At 38.1% G+C, this 16,008-nt stretch overlaps 1 protein-coding gene across 6 annotated transcripts in view; it reads left to right on the top strand.

Annotated features, from left to right (window-relative positions):
* The window catches only part of DPP8 (dipeptidyl peptidase 8), a 64,199-nt gene that overhangs the window by 3,164 nt on the left and 45,027 nt on the right, over nucleotides 1-16,008 (top strand). For 3 of the 6 annotated variants that reach the window (XM_019647287.1, XM_019647283.1, XM_019647288.1), the window contains exons 1-4: nucleotides 4,660-4,862; nucleotides 6,592-6,732; nucleotides 9,308-9,577; nucleotides 13,844-13,956. In XM_019647287.1, coding sequence (XP_019502832.1) covers nucleotides 6,696-6,732; nucleotides 9,308-9,577; nucleotides 13,844-13,956 — 420 coding nt within the window. In that variant the 5' untranslated portion in view covers nucleotides 4,660-4,862; nucleotides 6,592-6,695. Of the gene's footprint in view, nucleotides 1-6; nucleotides 516-4,659; nucleotides 4,863-4,889; nucleotides 5,131-6,591; nucleotides 6,733-9,307; nucleotides 9,578-13,843; nucleotides 13,957-16,008 lie in introns of those variants that run through there. The other 3 variants (XM_019647284.1, XM_019647286.1, XM_019647285.1) reach the window with 3 other exon arrangements.

The following is a 16,008-nucleotide window of genomic DNA, read 5'->3' as shown; positions in this document are numbered from 1 at the left end:
TTCTAGATGCTGCCTTCCCAGCCCCGTTTGTCCCAGGGCCATGTCTCCCTTCTTGGCCCCTGGAAGCATTTGCTGCGTGCTTGCTGTGGAGGAAGCACATGCTCAGTGCTTCAGGCTGCTTTCCTGCCTTTGGCAAGTGATCATACACATCCCTGTGTTCACCTTTTTATAGAATCTTCTATTCCTGGGAAAAGTTTTAGAACATTAGCTATATAATTTCGCTCTTTTTGCCTCACCCAGGATCCCCCATCCAGATATCCTTAACCAAAATCAGGCTTCACTATTTAGACAGCACAAAGGGAGACTGATTGGCTCAGCCCAGGAATCTACTACGGAATTGTGTGCACCCAGGTCAGAGCCCTATCACCCCCTAACTATGCCAGGAGGGTGGGCATTGCAGCCAGTTATCCACAGCCTGTCAAGCTACAGTTCAGAAGCATGTGCAGAGATGTCCCCCTTCAGGCTCAACCTTCCTTGAGGATGGAGAGTGGCCTTTCACCCCATTACAGACACTTGTAAGTATGTTACCATTTATGTAAAAATAGTGGCTTAGTGGAAAGAATAATAATATATATTTCTGTATGTGTATATGTTTATATGTCATAAAATATATATCAAATATATCAAAATATATTTTTCTATATATCCTTTTGTACTTCAAAATGTTCAAATCATTTGATGGTATTACCTATTCAAAAACATAAATATGAAAAAAAATCAGGGGAAAAGGGCCTTTTTTTATTATTTCAACTTGGTTTGTACTATGCCCCTGAAAAGGGACAAAATTGGGGAAGTGGAAAAACAAATTCTAGCCCACCATCTCCTGTAGTCAGCTGTTATTAGGGTGTTCACTATACACTTATGATCTGTTTCCTCAGCTAGATTATAAGTCTCCCTAGAATGCAAACTGCCCCCTTTTGGTATCCTGTAGCATCTAGCACAATGTGTTTCAGAAAGTAGATGCTTAAAATATATTTATTGATGATAATGCCCAGTGCTAAGAAAAGTTTTAGTGAAGTTGGCACACTCATACTGAGTATAGCTAAGGACAAAATGAATTCGTGGAATCATTTTGGAAAGCACTTTTGCAATACGTAGCAAGAAAAACAGAGATGTGTATGCTGATTGGCCTAGTAATTTCCCTTTTGGGATTTTATTCTAAAATAATTTCAAGGAAGGAAGATGTACATATGAAGATGTTCGTGGTGTTACATGATGAAACATTGGAAATTACACAAGGAGAATGACCAAATGAATTGTAGTATAGCCACTCGATGGAAAACTATACAGCTGTGCAACATGATGAATTAGAAACTAGCAATATTTAAAATGTTTATGATAAGAAAATACAAAAATTCTGGTTACAACTTTTTTTTTTTTTAAGCTGAGCCATCCTGCCACCTGTTGGCAGCTCAGCTCAGGCTGGACTCGAACCGCTGTTGCTCAGAGCTTAAACCCTTAAGCGAGCTCTTAACCAACTGAACCACTCGGCCGGCCCTGGTTACAACTTTTATAGTGCTAAGATACTGGGAAGTAACTTGTGTTTTTGTTTTCCTCCTTTATCACCCTTGATCCCTCCCAATTTAGGGAGCTAGCATGAGACAACCATTGCTTTCTGGGAGTTGTAACGGTGGGACCAGAAAACAGAGACATCACATTCTTCTCTTTTAAGCCCAGCTGCACATGCAAGACAGGAAATATTTGGAATACTATGCAGACTAAATAAAAATTATCCAAGTAGAGGAGGGAGGAAAAAGTCAAAAGGGAGCCTGAAAAGGAGCCTGAGTCTTGCCCTCACCTCCCTTAAGGGCTTCTCCAAAACTGAGGGGGATAGTAGATCCCCCACTCCCATGACAGGTTTAGAGATCTAGGAAAAGAAAAGACCCATGCTCATGCATTAGCCCAGGCATTAGCGCAAGGCCCTAGAGAAGCAGAGCCTTAGTGTAACAGCAGTGAGTGGAGATGGAAGTCGAGGGCTGGCAAGAGAGGGCCTGAGACTTCCTGGGTGTGAGTGTAGGTTCAGGAGAGCATCTGAGAAGGGCTAGCAGTTGGGGCAAAGAGGAGCAGAGCATAGACTGACAACTGGAGACTGATGGATAATATATTTAGTTGGGTACATCATGGGGAGAAAGGTCACAGTTAGGATTAGCTGGCGTATTCTTTTTCTAGGGCTGCTAGAACAAAGTACCACAAACCAGGTGGCTTAAAACAACAGGCATTTTTTTCTCTCACAGTTCTGGAGGCTATGAGTCCAAAATCAAAGTGTTGGTAGGGCCATGCTCTAAAGACTCTTAAGGAAGAATCCTTCCTGGCCTCTTCCTATAATAGATCTGGTAGTTGCTGGCAATCCTTGCTGCCCTTTGACTTATACCAGCATCACTCCAATCTCTGCCTCTGTTGTCACAAGGCCTTCTCTATGTGTCTGTGTCCCTATGTCTTCACATGGCCTTGTTAAAAGGACACGTCATTGGATTTGGGGCCCACTCTAATAGGATCTCATCTTCACTAATTACATCTGCAAAGACCTTAATTCCAAATAAGTGCTCATTAGAGGTTCTGGGTGGTGACTCTATTCTAACCAGTACAGCTGGGATAAAGGACATCTTAGCAGATCCTGGTATAGACCAGACACTGGCCATCATCCCCTCTACCAGGGAGAATCCTGAATTGAATGACTGGGTTTGCCTGGAATTAATCAAGATTACAATTTTTGCTATTAAGTGAAATGGGTCATATAAACACAGGTTGAGTTGAATGATAGAAAAACTAAGGAAATTAAATGTATGTATACATCTGTATATGGCTTGAAAATATTGCTCCTGCTACATATATAAAATATGTCTACAAAACAAAAAAGTTATGGTAGGATAGTGGGACTATTGGTGGATAGTTCTTTAATGATGTCAGAAAGTTGTATTTACACTAAATTCAAATGAAAAGAATGATGCTTGTTGTTGGTGGAGGTGGTGCAGGTAGTGCTGTCCAACAAGGCTTTGGCCATACCCTCTGGGAAGCCAGGGTTCCCAGAGTTTTCTGTTCCTTTGATTGGGTCATGCTGTAAATCCAGGAAGATATTAGTGCATGTTGCTGATTGATTGATGTCCTCATAAGCCTCGCATCCTCTCCTGTTCTGGAAAGATGACAAGGCATTCTGCTAAGACTCAGATTTGCTTTGGTTCAAGCCTTTGCCTATGAGGCCTATGTGGATACATGAAAGGTTACCAGGGTCCATGGTGGAGATGTTTCCCTACAGCTTTCTCAGAGTCTGAGGCTTTTTAAGTCTGCCCTTGAGAAAGAAAATAAGACTGAAAACCAAGAAAATTGAATTCAAATCTAGTTCAATCCAAAGATAGTCATATGACTTTTAAAGCAAGTCCTTAACCTCCTTGGGGCTTGTTTTGTAAAATCTATAATATTATATATGTTTTTTTTGTTTTTCGGGCTGTCTGTCCCCCTTTATTAGACTGTAAACTGCACAAAGACAGGAGGTTTGCCTACTTTGGTCACTATTGTAGCCCCAGTGCTTAGAACAGTGACAGGTACATGGCAGAGATTCAATAAACACTTGTTGGATGAACGAAATGAAGTGCAAAGTATTCCATTATATTTTGTTAGTAAATACACTTACATTCAAAGCCTTAAAATCTACTTTCAAGGCATGTGCAGAAAATTCACACAGGAGTCCCAGTGAAAAATGACTGTACCTTTCTTTTAGGGGAGCTCAACTAAAAAAAGCCTGAGGGAAGACTTATTTAACCTCAGAGTGAATAATTACATACTGAGGAGGGGAAGAGAGCACCCAAATGAATCTTTTATTAGTGCTATTATAATAAATCCTAATGACATACATCTCTGACACATGGTTCCTTGTAATAACAGAAATAGGGGAGGCCCAGCATTTCCACTGTTTTGTTTTACACCCACCACTTCCCCAGTCATCTCCCCAGGCTCCCTTTTTCTCTCAGCCAATGTATGGTGTAGACTAGGAAAGAAATGGCGGGTCGAGGGTCCTGCCTCTGGTTCTGATTATAGCAAGGCACTCATTTCTCTGCCCTGGGCCCCAGTTTCTCCATCTTCATATGTTAGAGTGACACACATGATTTTCCTTCATTGCAACTAAGTGACGTGTTATTATATCTCTTTTACAGATAAAGAAACCATGGCCCAAAGAGATTGAGAGATCTGCTGAAGATCACTAATTAGTTACTAGAGCCAAGCTTTCTGACTCCAAGTTCAGGTTTCTTTTCACTATAATGAGACATTCAGAGACACCCCTCGACCCCACTCCCAGGCCCTAATCCTTCCCTCTCTACATCATCTCCATGAAGGGGCAGGATTTTTTTTGCCAGGCTTGCTCCTTGCTCCAATCTCAGCGCCTACAGCTCAGCCAGGCACAGAGCAGGCACTCAATATATATTTGTTGAATGTAAATATATAGAGTAGAAACACGCTACATACAATTCATCCTTTAACTTCCAGTAAGTTCCTTGCCCCTTTCTGGATTTCATCTCTGTCCCACACTCCCGCCCAGTCTCCTTCCCACGCCTGGTTCGCTCCTCCGGCCACTAGATGGCACTGTCGTAACGGAGCCCCTCCAGCAGGGAGCGGCGCCCTTCTTGGCCCCACTGCGTCTTCTCTGGTCGGAGGGCAGGCCGCCAGGAACCGGAAGTTCCGGGTCCCTCACAGCCGCCGCCACCGCCGCTGCAGCTTTTAAGTGCTGTGTTCGCCGCCTGGGCCACCGGCGCCGTCGCCGAGGAAGTCGCTGCAGCCGGGTCGGGAGTGGAGGCGGCGCGGCATGAAGCGGCGCAGGCCCGCATCGTAGCAGGCGCCGGGACGGTCCGGGTGGGGCCGGGGCGGGGAAGGTGCAGTATCCGCCCCCTCTCCTTCCTCTTCGCCCGCGAGGCCTGGACCCCAGCCCACCCAGGCCCTGTCCGCCACACGGAGGGGCCACCCCTCGCGTCCTCACGGTTGGCCCGCTTTGCGGTTTATCTGGCGCGCCGCCTTGCGCGGGCCAGAGCCGGTGGTGGGGCCCCAGTTGCCGGAAGAGGAAGCTGAGGCTCTGAAACTCCGAGTCAACCAACGTTCACTAGGAGTCTCCTGAGCGCTGGGTGCTGGCCTCCGGACTTCCACGTCCGTTATCTTAATTGAGCCGCGCTGGGGTTGGGAGCCGGGTATTGTCCAGTCTTACAGATGAGAAAATGGAATCCCACAGAAGCGAAGGGATTTGCCTAAAGCCCGGCGGTGGCAGATCAGATTTGGACTGAGATTTTCTGGTTTCCCAACTGGTGTTCTTTTCGTTTTAGTGATTCACTCAAGTCGATTCCCTCCTTGCTTACGGGCCCCCTCTCATTCTTTTTCACCCACCCGGGACATGATAGATCCTTTCCTGTTTTAAATCTTTCCTCACACACTTTTCTCCTATGACTTATATGACTTATTCCCCCCGCCCCCCAAAAAAAACCCTTCTCGACATTCTCCGCTTGCCACACTTTTCCTCTTTTCACTTCATAGCTTCAAGATCTTTGCCTGCTGTCTGATAATGAGCTTCTCAACTAGGTGTGGACCCTGAAGAGTGAAATAGCTAGGCTTCAATGAGGCTTGGGGAGTATAAGTGGACGACTTTATTTGGCCCTTGGATTAAAAGTTAAGATATGACATTACAGTGGGTCCAAATTGAAGAGTCCTGACTCAAGCCATTTTCTAACCCACCATGCTCTCCTCTGAGTGAGGGGCTTAGTGCATGGGAAGGTGTCTTGATACCTTTGTACGTTTGTTATGGTACTTGCATAACCACCATTTTCCTTCCATTTGTTATTGAGCTTTTCTCACCACATCTCTCATCACCTGCTTGGGCTAGGAGAGCCCAAAATTAAAACTGATGACAGAGTAACAGGTTTCATCACAGATCCTCCTTTTTAAAAAAAAAAAAAAAATTATTAAGCCAGAATTTCAACAACCTTAACACTTTCTTTTCCAGAAAAGTTGCCTTAGTTATTTTCAGAGTGTACATAGAAAGGAAGGAAGAATAAGTGGAATGCATTTAAAATGCATAGTACATTCTTGTGAAAATTTTAAATTATTAAATGCAAGTTGGTTCCCTTTACACAAAAATGGCCTGATGTATAATTATTGGTTATTCTACTGAGTCTGTTTTGTCTTCAACCAGCTCAATACGTCTTATGTAAAATAATGCAAATGTATTATGTAAAAGAGGAACAGTACCACGCACATAGAAATAAATTGTGTTAATCTGTCATTTTTGAGGATTTGCAATAACCAGTGAGTAACCTCACATCTATATGCCTTTTACACTTTTTAAAGTTTTCCCATAGTTTTCCTTTTAATATATGTCTGGATGTCAGGATTTACACTATTATTAGAATATTCTTTTGAATAAATTGGGCTATACATTTCTGAAATATAATTTTAATCTAAAATGCAGGTACAAAATAAGCATTATATGTTAACCAAAAAGACTGTACCAGTTTTAAATACTATGTGACTTTCTAAATTTAGTCTTTTTGGTTACATATGATTCATTTTAATAATGATCAACAGCCTTATATCTTATTTTATTATCCTGGTGAGCAGGATTGGATGGTGAGAAAAGGAAAGACTCCTGTGAGAAGAGAGAGAGCAGGATGAGCAGAAGGATCTATGCTTGAAGTTGAGTCACTTGAAAAAGATCTCTTTGAATGTGGAAGAGATCTGAGCAGATGAAAATACAATCAGGTAGGCATCAGGGAAGGGCCTTAAGTGAAGAGGTAGGTGGGGCAGTGAAATGTATGCACCGTGCTGAGAATATATGCTAACCCTATTTTCTAATTTTTGAAATTAGAAAACTTGGGTCACATTTTTTGAGAATGTATTTGTATATAAAATTATGGAAATCTGGGCATTAAATCACTTAGTTATATATTTGTGTAAATGACTAAAATTAGATACCAGGTCTATCCTAGGGAATGCAGGCTATACATTTACCAGAAACAGAAATAGTAGTGTCATCTGAACTATAAAATTTGTGTGTGTGTGTGTGTGTGTGTGTGTGTGTGTGTGTGTAGAAAGACAGAGAAATAGTCCAGGGACCTAGTAAAATTTAGGAATACCAGATAAGTTTGCTTAAGTACAAGCTAATGCAATTTTTACATAAAGATGTCAATCAAGTTACCGTATTTCCCCATGTATAAGATGCACCCTTTTCTGAAAAAATTTGGGGTCTAAAAACTGGGTGCATCTGACACAGTGATTGTAGATTTCAAATGCCCTAGATGGAACTGAGGATGAGATAATATATGAAGACAGTGATTCGTCATCAGACATAGATGAGGACAAGCTAATGGTTGAGAGTTTTGACAGTGATGAGGAGTGGTATGAATTTTATGATGAATAAAACTTGAGTTCAATAACTTTATGTAATACTTTTTTTTTTCAAATTTCGGGCCCCAAAATTAAGGTGCATCTTATACATGGGGAAATACGGTAATAATAACTCAAGAAGCTGGGCATAAGAATACAGAAGTCTGCTTAGCTCCCTGTCCTATATTCCCTAGCCCTAATGGAGATGGAGCTCCAAATTTAACACAAAAGGAGTTGAGAAAAAGGAACCCATTTGTGTAGCGGCTTCTCTCACTTGTCTCTTACTCGTTTAGAAATAAAACTAGATACATTGACTATTTGATATAAAGTAGGTCTCCATTAGCTTTTAGGTGGGCAAACAACCACCACTGTCATGTACGCCTGCCACTCAGTATCAGTGCGCTGAATACCAGTTGAGCTAAATGACTTTTTCTCTGTTGAGCTGTTTGGATTTTAATCATTGGTGATAAATGCCCAGTTGTGATAGTATTACAAGTTGTATACCTGATATGACTTTCAAATGGCTTTTCTGGCCGCTTTTGCTACTATTACATTGAAAATGTTAGTACAGTTCTTTGTATTGGGTTGTTGGGAAAGTCATGATGCATTTTTGCATTGAAAAACATAGAAAAATATGTCATGATTTTCCCGATGACCCAATAGCATGAAAAAAGACAATACCGTGACCACACAGTTCATTTCATTTTATGTGTCATAATGCGTGCCTGATGGACTAATTCACAACCCACACCTGCTAATTACTTTTTCTCCATGGTTGGTAGTTCTTACCATGAACTTCTGTTAACCTGTCATATCGAGCTTTATAAAAGACATCATATTACATAGTCAGCCATGTATTGTTGTTTTAGAAGTAGTTAATAATTATGTGAAATTGGTTGCATAAATACAATTTTCCAAGTCCACACATTTTTGACGATCTCGTAAATAATGCATGTCAGAGCATCACACAATGGCTTACAGTAACATTTCTGTGAGGCTTTGCTCCTGTTACATTTAAATATCGCAGTAGATAAAGAAAAAATACATCTTCTAAATTTGTAAAATGAAAAGAAACATTAATAGATGAAATATTAACCCTTTGGGGATTGAACTGGTAAATTGGACCCAGACTTTATCAAAATATTTATAGTACAAATGTCAAATGTTTTCTGCATCAAATACTTCAACTAAGTAAAGCCATTTGAAGATAATAACATTTTCTTCTCATTTAATCATGAGAGTAAAACTTGTATAATCTGTAATAATAGTCACATAAATTCCTTATAGTGTAGAGTCACCTCAAGTGATTGTAAAATAGTGGTGTCTAGGCAAGAGCAGAAGACAGAAAAATATACCAGCCAGTTAAGTCTTTTGTTGCTTGGAGTTCCAATGAAAAGGAAACAGTATTTATATTATCTTAGGTAAGTGTCCTAGGAAGATTATTACAAGTACATTGTTTGCAACAATTTTATTACTGTTACAATTACTCGTGATTATTTCTGTTAGCTGAAGAAGTTCACATTTATTAAATGTGTCACTTTTTTTAAGTGCAAAAACACTTAACTTCCTTGGCACATTTAGCTTCACTATTGACATGTTCTTGGATGGAGCATAGCAGCCAACTGGCATATGGCCTGTTTCCTTCCAGAGTGGGAAAGAAGAAAGGAATTTTGGCAAGAGATACCTAAGGAAAGCCTTTTATAAAGGTTCCCAAAGGGATTTATAGTCACTGTGAAATAGACATGACCTCAATTTTTTTTTAAAAATCTCATTTTCAAACTGAACACAGAGAAGGGGGAGTTATACTTTTCTTACTAGATTTCATTGCAACTGTGCTGAAAATTTTTTTTCTTGCCTTCTTAGGGGGTGAAGGTCACTATCAGATTGTCATTCTAATTAATATAATAGAAGGCAGGCCTGTGAACAACTTCGTGCGCTTTGTTTTTTCTAGGAAAATGCAATATGGCAGCAGCGATGGAAACAGAACAGCTGGGTGTTGAGATCTTTGAAACTGCAGAGTGTGAGGAGAATATTGAATCACAGGATCGGCCTAAATCGGAGCCGTTTTATGTTGAGCGATACTCCTGGAGTCAGCTTAAAAAGCTGCTTGCTGATACCAGAAAATATCATGGCTATATGATGGCTAAGGCACCACATGATTTTATGTTTGTGAAGAGGAATGATCCAGATGGGCCTTATTCGGACAGAGTCTATTACCTTGGTGAGTGGAGTCACGGGGGTTTCTGAGAGGAAATGCTTTCTTGATTCTGACTGAGAGGCTAGATACAATTGGCACTCAAATTTTGGCAAATAAATGAATCTGATGGTTCCATTAAAGGGAAAAAAAACTGCTTTGAAAAACTTCAGTTTTGGTGCTCTTTTAATTTTGGTTTGTCCCATTAACTTTATTTTACTTACAGATAACAAATCATGAGTTGATCATGATCTTAGTTTCAAAGTCAAAGTTAAAGATGCTAGAAATTACTTCTTCCTAAAGCTAGTTCAAAATGCCTTTCTTTAGGAATGGTCAGATTAGGAACACAAACCAACCCTTAGTTCCCACTCTCAATAGCTACTGCTTTCGTTTTTTTAAACCAGGGCTGCTTTTGGTCTCTTCTTCCTGAGTCCATTCACCCCAGATTTAAGATCTGTGTAAATTAAATATATTAAACCACTAATTTACTTTTTTGTTTATTAAAATTTTAAACATTGGCTTCCTTCCAATTCTCACACACACACGCACATTATGTTTATATTTGTTTGTTTTTTAAAGAGACATTCTCAGCAGGAGTCAGTAATAATAGATTCATTCTTTTTTAAAAAGTCCAGAGTACTTCATTATATAACTGTGCCATATTTTATTTAATAAGACCTCTAATAATGGACATTTAGGTTTTTCTATTTTGCTATTAGAAAAGATGAGGTATCAAATACCCACTGTATTAGATAAGTTTGTACATGTCTGAATTTACTTATAGGATTAATTTCAAAGAGTGAAATTGCTGGGACAAAACGTACATATATTCTGAATTTTGATCGATATTGCCAAATTGCCCCTCCAATGAGGTTATAGAGTTTATATTTCTATCAGCATTGTATCTGAGTATCTACCGGGGGTGCCAAAAAAATTTTATACACATTTTAAGAGACAGTATGTATGTATTAACTTTTCAAAGTTGAATTGAATTATGGTAGCGATGTGTTGTATGACGTTCGCTCAAAAGATGGCATTAATCAAATGAATGCTAGCATCACCATGCTATAGGCAGGACAGTCAAAGAAAATGGCAGAAGCGCGGTTGTCATTCAAGGAGCACAAGACCATTCTGAAGTGGTATTTGAAATTTAAGAACATTGTGGAAGTACGACGACAGTGGAGGTGTGAGTATGCAGCAGATCCTTCAAGGTGCCTAATAGTTATAACATTCGTGATAAGTTTGAGACGCATAGTACTGTGTGAAGAAATTGAAACGGCATGCCCAGTGATTCAAGTAGACACTTTGGTCAACGTTGCTCAGGTGGTAAGGTAGTTCGCCATAATCAGAAGTGTCTGGACGCTGATGGTAACCACTTTGAGCACCTCTTGTAATTGCAAAAATCAAACATGACTTGTATTCATCTTTTGTTATCAGTATATATTGAGTATTAAAATTTTAATACAGTTTTCCTTCCTTAAAATATGTATACATTTTTTGGCACCCTCTGTATTTCTCCACATTTGTAGTAATTGTTGAGTAATCAATCTTTTTTTTATTCTTTCCCAGCCCGATTAATGAACAGCAGTCTCTCAGAGTAGTGTTTTTTATTATATTGAGGTATAATTGACATATAACATATTAGTTTCAGGTGTACCACATAATGATTCAATATTTGTATACATTACAAAATGATCACCATGTAAGTCTACTTAACTTTTGTCTCCTTATATAGATAACAAAAAAAATTTTTTCTTGTGATGAGAATTTTGAAGATCTGCCAATCTTAGCAACTTTCCAGTATGCAATACAGTATTATTAAGTATAGTCACCATGCTGTACATTACATACCCATATCATTGTGGTATTAATATGTATTTCTCTTATGAGTGAGGTTGAGCATCTTTTCACATATTTAAAAGACATTCATATTTCCTTTTCTGTGACCCCATTCATAATCATAGTCTATTTTTTATTGGGTTGTTGGTGTTTTGCTTATTGACCTAAGGCATTTTTTTTGTATAATGAGGGAATTAACCAGTGCGGTATTTTCCCCTGAGGTTTAATTTGTCTTTTGCCTTTAGTGACTTTTGCCCTGTAAAAATTTGTGTGTTTTTGGGGGGAGGCTGAGTAGTTAAATTTTTATTTTTCTGTAATTTTACATCATAGCTAAAGATTTTCCCAACTAAGAAAGGTTTTCCCAACTCCAAGATTATATTTTTAAAAATCTTTATATATTTTGAATGTTCTGTTTTGTTCCATTGATCTGTCAAATCAAGTGCCAATATTTTGCTGCTGCTCCTGTCTATTATTATCATAGCTCTAGATGTTTTACTGTTTGATAGCACTAGTCACTCTTCATCACTCTTTTTCATACTTTTCTTGACTATTTTTGTTGGCTAGTTTTTCTGTGAGAACTTAAAATTAGCTTGTATAGTGCCTTCTTCCCAATCCTGTTATACTGTTTAGGATTATATTATATTTATAGATAGGAAAATTGACAATCTTTAAAATGTTGAGCTTTTCAAGATAGTTATATGTCTTTTCATTTGTACAAGTCTTTTATATCATCTGAATTTTAAATATTTTCTTCATATAAATCCATTATTTTTAAAAATTGAATTATACTAAGAACATCAATTAATACCAGTATGTCATCAGGGAAGAATGGGAAAAGCCTGTTTTGTGCTTATACAGAACTGGTGTGTGTATGTACACAGAATGCCTTGGAAATTTTTATTGGTCATAGATGAAGCCAAGGAAGGGATTATGGAACAACGAGCAATTTTAAGAGTCAGCTGAAATGGTGGGCAGTGACTCTCATTTGAGGATAGTGGAGAACCAGTGTTTTCATATTTGAGGGCTGAATGCTCTTAGAAGGAGAAGGCTTAAGGAGGATATGATTACGTTTTATAAAATGCGTGGTATGGATAAGTGAGTGCAATCATAAGAATTCGGTAACAAAGAAACGGAAATATACAAAATAGTTTTAAGACAAAAGCAAGTGCTGAAGTAAATGTAGTCTGATATCTTTTTTTTTTTTTTTTTTTTTTTTCCCGCCACCTGTTGGCAGCTCAGGGGCTGCTCAGCTTGGGCCAGAACTCGAACCGCTGTTGCTCAGAGCTCAAACTCTGACCGAGCTCTTAACCNAGCTGAGCCATCCCGCCACCTGTTGGCAGCTCAGGGGCTGCTCAGCTTGGGCCAGAACTCGAACCGCTGTTGCTCAGAGCTCAAACTCTGACCGAGCTCTTAACCAACTGAGCCACTCAGCCGGCCCCTAGTCTGATATCTTTTTACTCCAAAAAGCAGCACAAACTAAAAATGGTTTATGAGAAGTTTAGGAAAATAAAGGGATAAAGGAAGATGTGGCTATTAGGGGGCTCATCTCCAGCCTTTGCTGGAGGATTAGCATGGAGGTTACCATCATGCCCTTCCACAAACTACCTTTTCTGCCATTATCAGAAACACTAGGCTGAGGGATCTGTTCACCAGAGAGAGCGTTTCTTGTTCTTACTGTGTGATTTATTTTTTCCTTTCTTAACTTTCTCCTAGCTTTTTGGAAGTGGTATCTTTCTAGTGCCTTTTAGGGTAGAAGGGCTTTGTTTTACTTTGAGCTTTCTTGGGTTCTCATCTTCAAGACCATAGTGTATTTCTATTACTCCTGTTTTATATATAGCTCATTCTACACTGCTGTGATGGTCCCATTCAGTTATTGCATCATGTCACAGAACAGACCTGGCTTCTACTGAATATAGACCTCTTTTCTTCACCCTTCCCCAATAAAGGACAAAAATTTTTGGCAAATGAGATTCTGTGTTGTTTTAATATGAGTACACTTTCATTTGAAACTTAGTAGTAATTACAGTTATAGTACTTCTGTAATGAAGAAAAACTAGAATTTTATTAGACCTATGTATATTTCTAAATAAGTACTTTAGTGATTCAGAAAAAGAAGAAATTTAATAATCTGAAGTTGTCACAAAGCACACTCATTTGGAATCTCATGAGTCTGTTGCCAACTTGTAAGATACTATTAATAACAATTTTATGTTTGTTTCAAGAGTGACTAAGATCTGAATATCAAAATGAAATTGAGCATTTTTCTGTGAAGCCTGGGTTTTATTGAAGAACATTCCTATGGCATGTGGCATGTGCACCTCCTACGTGTTAACATTTATTATGGATCCCATAGAGTATGAAATTTCACAGGATCTAGAAGGCATTATATACTACTATGATTGCGGTACATCGCTATTTTTAAAAATTGTAAAAAATTATTGTTTTCTCTTATAGCTATGTCTGGTGAGAACAGAGAAAATACACTGTTTTATTCTGAAATTCCCAAAACCATCAATAAAGCAGCAGTCTTGATGCTGTCTTGGAAGCCTCTTTTGGATCTTTTTCAGGTAGGATTAGACATTGTTATTTCTGTGGTTTGGTGTATGTTTTCAGATACTGCATTTATTTAGAGGCAGAAATTTAATTGGGGTTTTATATTTGAAGTAGATGTGAATCAAGGAATTAAAACATTTTTATGTTTTTGCATTTATGATCCTTAAATTCCATTTAATTCTTAATATCTGAAACTAAGAGATATTACAATTCAGATTTTTTTAACTGCCTTTCCCTTCTATAAACTTGCTAGTTATATAATTCTCACATTTGTGGGGAGGAGTTGTTTACATGAAAGAACATATTTCTGGGAAGCTTTCTATTTTAACATATTGAGGATGGGGCATTTAAATATATAGAAACAAATCTGCGTCAGCGGTTCACAATGTGTTAATTGAATTTGTTCTGATATGTAGTAATAGCATTAATGTAAGGGTTAAATAAAGGTGCTAAGTTCAGTTTTTGCTTCTAAGTAGTAGTATTTAATTTATAGAAAATCAAAGCTTAGGTGTTTTTTTTTCCTTCAATATTTTATGTTTAGACAAAATGTGAAGTAGTTGAGAACATCCCAAGTACAGGAGGATAGTTTGGGTGTGATAGTTTGCTCTTCTGGTTCTCATTTATTATTTTTGCATTGAATATTTCCTTAATGAATAGCATGTTTGGGCTAAGTGAACTAAAATGTGGTATTTCTCTTAGGAATTAAAGAAAAAGTAATTTTCTTCTATGACAACTAATCATTTTGACTGCAACTATTATAATGGATGTTGTTTTTTATATAGGTTTGTGACTTTTTTAAAAACAAAAAAAATTCCTTGTTTTAAGAACAGTGTGTTGAACTGAAATAATAGTACTTTTCTCATGGAACAGTTGGCAAATTAGTGAGTCAGAGTTCTTTTTTTAACTTTCATTATGGACTATTTCAAATCATACAAAAGTAGAATTACATGTGAACCAGTTTCAACAATTATCAAATCTTGGCCATCAGTATTTCATTGTACTTCTTACCAGTCCCCCTCACAATCCTTACCCTTGACTTCTCTGTTGAATCAGATCCCAAATATGTCATTTCACTCCTAAATGAATCAGTCTGTATCTCTAAAGGATACAAATTCTTTTTAGACAATACTATAATATCATCATATTTTTTTAAATTATTGATCATTTCTTATGAAATATTGAATTAGTGTTCAAATTTTCCTGATTTTTTAAGTAAATTTTCTTTTTTTACACTTAATTTGTTCAAATCAAGATCTTAATAAGATCCACATATTACAATTGATTGATAGGCCTCTTAAGTCCCTTTTAATCTATTAGTTTCTCTTCCATTCTCCCACCCTCCACCCCCTCCCCCAATTGCAGTTTGTTGAAGAAAGAGGATCTGTTTTGTTGATAGTATACCTGAGGTGTTACTTGATATATTCTTCGGTACCCTGTATTTTCTGTGAATATAAATAAGTAGTTAGATCTAGAAGTTTGATCAGACCCAGGTTTTCTTGTGTTTTGTTTTTTTAAAGAATACTTCATAGATCAAATGAATTGAAAGCAAGGTCTTAAACAGATACTTGCACACCCATGTTCATAGCAGCATTATTCACAGAAGCCAAAAGATGGAAGCAACCCAGATATCCATGGAAAGATAAATAGAAACAAAATGGCATATACATACAATGGAATATTATTCAACCTTAAAAGGGAAGGAAATTCAGACTCATGCTACAACATTGATGAATCATGAAGACAGGATAAGCGAAATAAGCTAGTCACAAAAGGACAAATACTGTATGATTCCACTTATGCGAGGTACCTAAAGTAGTCAAATTTCATAGAGACAGGAAATTTGAGGTTGCCAATGGCTATGGCAAGGGAAAAAATGGGCAGTTGTTATTTATTGGTTATAGAGTTTCATTTTTGCAAAATGAAAAATGTGAGTATACTTAACACTACTGAACTGTACACTTAAAAATAGTTAAGGTAGGGCCGGCCGAGTGGCGCGATGGTTAAGAACTCGCTTGGGATGCCAGAGGGCCCCGGTTCGGATCCCACATATGAGGGCCAGTGACACT

This window comes from Hipposideros armiger, unplaced genomic scaffold, assembly GCF_001890085.2.
Source record: "Hipposideros armiger isolate ML-2016 unplaced genomic scaffold, ASM189008v1 scaffold_110, whole genome shotgun sequence".
Taxonomy (NCBI): domain Eukaryota; kingdom Metazoa; phylum Chordata; class Mammalia; order Chiroptera; family Hipposideridae; genus Hipposideros; species Hipposideros armiger.
Note: the sequence above shows the minus strand (reverse complement) of the source record. Positions and strands in the feature narration are given on the sequence as shown.